The 7,578-nt window shown below is 32.9% G+C and overlaps 1 protein-coding gene across 1 annotated transcript in view; it reads right to left on the reverse strand.

The window, feature by feature from the left end:
* Window positions 1-7,578, reverse strand: part of LOC108968632 (protein singed wings 2) — a 32,045-nt gene that overhangs the window by 3,835 nt on the left and 20,632 nt on the right. The window contains exons 2-6 of the mRNA XM_018932763.1: window positions 6,203-6,361; window positions 5,279-5,447; window positions 5,067-5,223; window positions 3,945-4,087; window positions 1,462-1,641 (exon numbers count right to left, since the gene is read on the reverse strand). Of these exons, the coding sequence (XP_018788308.1) occupies window positions 1,462-1,641; window positions 3,945-4,087; window positions 5,067-5,223; window positions 5,279-5,447; window positions 6,203-6,361 (808 nt within the window). The remainder of the gene's footprint in view (window positions 1-1,461; window positions 1,642-3,944; window positions 4,088-5,066; window positions 5,224-5,278; window positions 5,448-6,202; window positions 6,362-7,578) is intronic.

The following is a 7,578-nucleotide window of genomic DNA, read 5'->3' on the forward strand; positions in this document are numbered from 1 at the left end:
TCGGTTCACAACCACGCCTGAAATCTCGATTATCACTTTATCATGCGAGAGTATAAAATGTTCGGTGACACCCGAACTTAGCCCTTCCTTACTTGTTTTGTCTTTAAATGCGTCTAGCTTCCTTCTTCAACTCTCGGTATCTATTTACTGCACAAAGGCGGGTGCGTATCTTGGTTGCAAAAAGATAGTAGTCCGAGTAGTCCGTATCACAGATAACCATATTTGGAGGCTGCATTGAGCGGAAACTGTTGCGCCAAAGATACTTTCTTTGCCCACTCTGACGTTAAAGTAAAAAGCATATATTTTGTCATCGTTGCGGGGGTAGCTCTCATAGGTGCGTTCCTTCTCACTTTAGCTTGCCTTCAAACGAATGTTCTTTGGCCACCCAGAAGATACTTGGTCTAGGATCGGAAGTCGAGAGCTGCTTGAGCCTTATGTAAAACAATCGTTTACTTCCAAGTGAATAGCAATTAGAGAACTTTCCTCACTTGCGTGAACTTTCCGCATGACTCCAACATGACTTGGCTTCGCTTGGAATCTTCAATTGGTGCCAGATGGCAAAAAGGAGAAACGACTGGCGCGCTGTTGTTAACTCGGCTATAACCCAGCGGTATTTATGCCAGTAAAGAAAAAGAAGAATAGATGATATCTGTTTTTTATTTGATTTATTTTTTTTTATATATAGGAAAAATGCCAAGAGCCAGACGAGCAAATATAGGTTGGCAAACGCGTAATGCAAATGATGTGGCATCACAGACTGCAGATGAATGCGTTCAAGCTATTGAATCGCAGCGTGAACGTAATGCACGAAATAGATCTGTTGACCACGTACCTGTACTGAATCTTGCATGGCGATCACCAATACGTCGTGGTATTTTGGCTGAAATGATGCGTGTTAGTTTTAATTCCAACATTCAGATTGATTATAGTATGTGTGGATACATGGTTCGGCTAGCTTTCAATGTGAAACGCCCGGAATGTGTTGTGCTAGTGGCAAAGTGAGATTGCCAACATTAAAAACTCCGCCTGAATTCATTAATTTTTGGGACATCTCAAACGTCGAAGCTTTTTTTGAGTCATGTTCAAAAATACAGTTTTACATTTCAATTTTGGTGCTACAAAAATTATTATACTCTTGCAATCTGTTGCTGTTGGCAGTAAAAACAGTTGTTGTAAATTTTTAATGATTCCACGATCTACGATCAAAAGGAGAAGTGTTTTGATACCGGCATTTGATATATGAAATGGCATTCAAATGATTACAATTGTTTTAAAATAGCTAGCAATTAATAAAAAAAATTTTGTTTGAAAAAATGTATTTGATGTTAAAATATTTTTGTTTTATTATATCAGGCCGCTAGTATAATATATTTTTCATTCTAATAATAATACTTAGACTATAATATTCAATTAAAATAATAATTTATTTGTGTTGGGTACTCTTTTAGTCTATTCACTCACCTCATTATCATTGAGATACACTGTTGTTGTGTTTGTTGGTATATAACTGGGCATTGTTCGAAATTGCAAATTACTACAATTGATTGTGTAGAGTGGTATGTGCGTCTTTGGAATGATGTGATGCATTGTACAGGTACAATTTTGTAAATCATCGTGCGTTTGGCATTCCTTGCGCAGCATCTTTGAGAAGAGATAAATGATGCGATAGTTTAAAGTTATACATAATTTAAGAATATAAAACAAAACTAAAAAAAAAAAAAATTTAATGCTTTTCGAATCACCTATGGCGTTTAACAGGTTCCCTGTCCCCATACAAAAATTAATTTTTAACTGACCACGTTCAACACTTATTTTTGAAATTATATTGCTGTAGGCGTTTTTTAGAGGTTATCGATGAATTTTTGAACTATCCCACACATCTTGACAGTGATATAACGGTAACAAAAAATTTGTATCAGCTATGATACACGAACGTGTCACTACGAAGTTGAATTGCATGCGCTCAATGTATCATCAGTGATACATTTAATAAACTTATTCCAAATCAACCAAAAATTTGTTCATATATGATACGTGGACGCTGTACATATGGTACAAGAAAATAATTTTGTATCACATGTGATACATTGGACAGGGAACCTGTTAAAAAGGTCTTTCAGTGACTTGGGTCTTGTTTGTAGATGAAATAAAAAATACACTAGAACTTCGTAATGACTTACGGCCGTAAAAAATTTAAAATTGATCAAATTAGATTTTTGAAAGAAACGTGTAGGAGAACTATAAACAGAAAATGTATACAACATTTGAGTAGTAGTGCTATTGACGGTTACACTTTAAAAGACTGTACAAATATTTGAAATTAAAAAAATACTTGAAATATTCATTTAAAACCTTAGTATTGATATACTACAATGAGCAAAGAGTGAGTAAGACTTTGTTCATAATTAACTCCTTATCAAAGAACCTTCTCTTCTTTCGACTTTATTCCGCCGAAAAGTCTACTTTTCTTAGAACTAGCCTTATTTGATTTCCATCAAGCTTTGTGTTCATTAAGTAGAAAATCAATATGTTTTTGTTAATTAATTAACATATTATTAAAAATTAAACATTTTGATGAAATGTTCTGTTAAGTGCATGCAACTGTGTTCTCACAAAATATCTACCAATTTTAACGACTATAATTATTACTTCAAAACCTTATACCATGTCAACTATCAGACCGACACTTAATCACACGATTTCGGCTGTTGAGCCGAATTTATAACTAATGTTATAAATTTACAAAGATTTCGCCAAACAAAAATGACAATTCAAAACCACTTCATCGAAGTGATTTGAAACTGATCCCTTCTAAATTTTTCGGCGCGACTCTGATTTTGCGCCGTCTACTTGTCAGCATTGGAAATCTATCACATTATCACAGCTGATTTAGACACTACAAAGGGGGAAAAAATGTAAACCAACATTTTTTTTTTAAAGCAATGAATAAAATTTTACCTGAAAATCAACTTCCCAAATGAAAAAATGCGTCCATTATTTCCATTATATAGAAAATATTTAAAAAAAAGACGGCTTTTATTACAAAATACTATATGACAATGTTTTCTTTTAATAAATATTAAGCGATGTGAATTCTTGAATGGCAAAAACATCAGTTTTAATGTAATTTAATCACTTAAAATTTTTGGTGGGAAAATAGTATAACCAAATGTACCCAAAAACTCTTTGTGTGACACGGATTTAGCACCAACTACTTGTCAGCATTGGAAATATATTACATTATTACAGCTGATTATTCGAGCGATTCCGTACTGTGATACAGCCAAAAGTTTCTAAATTTGATATTTTAACCGTGCGATTTTGCACTGTGATGCAGTCACAAGTCTCTAATTTTGAGATTTTAAGTTAGAGACCATTTCTGTAACTTGAGACAAATGACAGTGAAGTTTTACACTTGAATGAAAATAAATACGTCGATAACAAATATTAAATTTTCTATAACATAGTCAAAAAACAACATAATTACCGATAAAAATAAAAATATACATATGTTGACTTTGTTTCATAATATTTACGTAATTCATATATAGTTTATTTAATAATTTGTTTATTATGTAAGCTTTAATAAAATAAAATAAAAAAATATATATATAAAATTTATTTATTTTTAACTTTTTCGTGTTTGAGTTGCTTAGAATATATGAAAAACGACAATCGATTAATATCTATGATGATCTCTATTCAGTATATTCAAAATGGCAAACAAGATTTTTTTTTAGTTTTGTGACCATAGTTAGCAGGTCATAAATTTGAGATAATATTTTGTGACTAACGCTAAAGACTGTTTAGTGAATAATAACTATTCACAAATTGAGACTTTACCTCAAAATGTCTTAAATAGTTACTAGAGACTGCTTACAGAATTCCACTATGAATGCAATCTAAACACACATAATTTTTGGTGAGAACATAGTATTACTTACCACTTTAAAATTCATCACAGTCAACATATGGCGATCTCTGTACTTCTTATCCATGCAAATAATGTCGTCACGATCAACGACAATGGCACCCTTCTCTGGTACCAAGAGCCATTTAAAATTGCGCGTACAATTCCAAGGATTGTCTATTAAAAAATGAATAGATATTAAACAAGTATAGAAGAGCTGAGTTAGGGTGTAACTGCATATTTCATACTCTTGCAACTTGCAAGTCGGTGAAATACCGCCAGTTGTTGTGAAAGAATTCAACATTCATTGTTCGACGAAATCGTGAATGGATTACAATTAAATTTGTATGTTATTAACTTATATTAAAGGTCATATGTGTATCTGACATAAACTTAACCGAAGTGGCTAAATATAATATATTTATTGAGTTTATGTGCATACCGTCAACGAGAAGGTGATGTTAGTGATATAAAATTAAGACCAAGATCTAGACAAACTCCATTCATATTCAACGCTCAAACTCTAATATATTAAGGTAAAATAACGGAAATGATTTTATATAGTATAATATAACTTTCCATACTTTCAGCATTACACTAAAGTATATCCAATACTGTACGTTCAGTTAATTTTGCTAAGGTACATATCTTAACATTGACCGATATATACATAGGTAATAACTTTTTATATTATAAGCACAGAAAAGCACCGTTTGGAGAAAAACACTTTCACACAATTTAATTAATATGACTCAGATATTTGCGGTGTGAAAATTAATGAAATCGGATGAAAACCCCGCTCACTCCCCATATAACAGTACTGTTCAAAATTACTAAAAGCGTGCCCAATGAAATAAGGGGGTATTGTGTTTTATTCATAAGAGTGTATCTTTGTTCCTAAAATAGATAAATTTGGCCTAACCCCTATATAATTATTATCAGGATTTTCGAATAACCGGCTGACTTTACTCTATATTATTGGTTTTACACACTGGTTTTTCAAGTTGCAAGAGTATAAAATGTTCGGTTGCATTCGAACTTAGTCCTTCCTTACTTGTTTATTTTTGAATTGGTTGATAGGTGATACAAACAACGGTTAGGTGAACAAAATTATTATAAAATATTTCGGAAAGAGAAGAAACAACTAGATACTTGCCTGCTAGGTAGAGTTCCTCGAAGTGGCGAGGCAACAGGAGTGGCCCATCCAATTGCACCAACTTATTCCAACGTAGATCGACGACACGTAGGGCGTGTACACGCTTGAAGGTACGCGCATTTACTTGAGATAGATTCGTCCATGATATATTGATGCTCTAAGCGATTTAGGGTGGTAATTAAATATGCTAAAATAGTTTTGGTAAAACTTACTTGTAGATAAAACATTTCGGGAAAATCGAAAACGAACTCTCGCATCTCGCTGTATTCGATAATAAGCGAGCGTATTTTCGGAAATGGCTGCAAATCGGTAATGGGATTGAAGGTGTGCTTCGGCCAGCCACAGAAAATTATATCCTGTAAGCGGTGCATCTTTGGTTCGCTGGGCGTTGAAATTAAAAGAAACAATACGAAAATAGAAATAAATAGAAGAAGTTTTTCAAGAAATGTAAATGTTTGATGCAAATACATATTATTTGACGTTTGGCATAACTTCTCCCCTAATAACTAATATACAAATTGATATTAATCTCTAAATTGTCATGTAAGGCTTACATATGTCGAAAATTTACTTAAAAGTTCGACCTAGTGACCAAAGAGAGATAAAGCCCATGACAAAGTAGTAGTCAAGATCTCAAACATCAACTCAATAAATTATCAAAATAGTTTTAAGGATCATTGAAATTTCAGTCTTTGGTGAGATATAACTTTCGATCGCTCTTTGACTTTTTCCTTGTTTGGTTTAGACGACGCAACGCATTGTCTAAATGCAAATGGGAAATATTGTCACATTGATACAGTAAGTGTCTACCATATGTGGTATAGTACTTTTTTTCCTATTATTTCTGCTTTTTCATACGAATTTTTAAGCGATTATAAAATCAGGATTTGATTAAAAATGGATTCAACATGATCTATGCCATATCAGTTATTGATTTAAAATTTACGAAATATCATTGGCTTTTTCTTTGATATATCCATTTCAATCTGAGATTGATATTAAAGAACATGTCTTAACATTAACACAAATTAAAATCATTTGAAAAGCTGTCAGCTGAAGTTTGACAGCTGCCTAATTATAATCCTACGATTTTTCTATTGCTAATACTTATTCCTAAAATAAAAAAAAAAACTTACGGTATTGCGGGTAAATTTCTTATGCCGCCATAACAGCGCAGAGCTCCATTACGGCCGTAACGTGTGCAATTACCCGCTGCCGCCTCGGGAGCCCCCTTCCAGCCCTCACAGGTAAAATTGTGCTGATTATAATGTGAGATATATTCCACATTTGTAACGCTGGAAAATAAAGAACAAGAGAGTTTAAAACAAACTACAATTTTATTCTATTTTACATTTTGCTTATATCAACACACAGTTAATAATTTGTATGGGTGAAAAATATTTGGCTTCTGCTAGTTAGACTTAAGTGACACCTTTACTAGTTAATGCGAATTCACAAAGGTCAATATTTATTCGCGGAGTGTTTGCTGAATCTAATCTGTAGTGTTTGTACAACTAATAACTGGGCTAAATGAATGTCAACAGCGCTAAACTCGTACTCGTCGTATACAATATTTACATATTTGCATATAAATTTGTATACATACATACTACAGACATGGAATATGAATATCGTCATATGTGAAGTAGTAAGCATAGATATTTTTCATTAAATTTTCTTTTGACAAAGATATATTTTAAGCATAAACTTCAATCATACATCATTAAATAAAATTTTCTCTAAATTTTTTAGTTGATATAGAGCTTTGAATATGAGCTTATGTTATAGAGGGAACGTGTGTAAATTTGTCTAAAGGTCTTTATATGTAGTTACAAAGCAATAGCTTAAAAATAATAGGTCCTAATCTTTCAAATCTAAAATTTATAAGACAATTTTCGAAAAGGACTTGACGAGTTAGTTTATTATAATAAAATTGTTTCAAAGCAATAAATAGCGTCATTTATTTGAGTAAAAGATTGTGATTTTGATTCGAAAGTGTAGGCCGGAGCCTTTCTTTTCTTTAGAAAAAATACATGGAGTTGCCATATTTTACTTATAAACACTTTTGTTTGTTTAATTTGCTTACATACGAATGTTATTGTAACTATATTGGATTTTACATACATATGTTTATATTCATATACAATAAGGGCATAACCAAAATTAAATTCTTCTATTCGCTAATTCATTGCAAAATATTTGTGCAAATATTTATATAAGGATGAATGAATGAATGAATGAATGATAATGAGGAATGCACTGCGACCTTTGGTCTATTGTGCCCTCTCCTTCCWYACATTGCCTCACTTAGCCCCAGCCCATTGATGAAGTCCAGTAGGCTACTAGGCGCTAGCGAGGCAATGCGATCCCTATCYGGAAATGGAACTCCAAGGGCCTTGGCTCTGCGAATACAGACTGCTGTGCAGTCGATCAGCAGATDCTCCGGAGTTTCAGGCTCCCTGTCACAGAACCGGCAGTTGGCGCAAGCTGATAGGCCTATTCTGTACAGATG

The sequence above is a fragment of the Bactrocera latifrons genome, unplaced genomic scaffold (assembly GCF_001853355.1).
Source record: "Bactrocera latifrons isolate USDA-ARS-PBARC rearing strain unplaced genomic scaffold, ASM185335v1 scaffold_222, whole genome shotgun sequence".
In the NCBI taxonomy this organism is placed as follows: Eukaryota; Metazoa; Arthropoda; class Insecta; order Diptera; family Tephritidae; genus Bactrocera; species Bactrocera latifrons.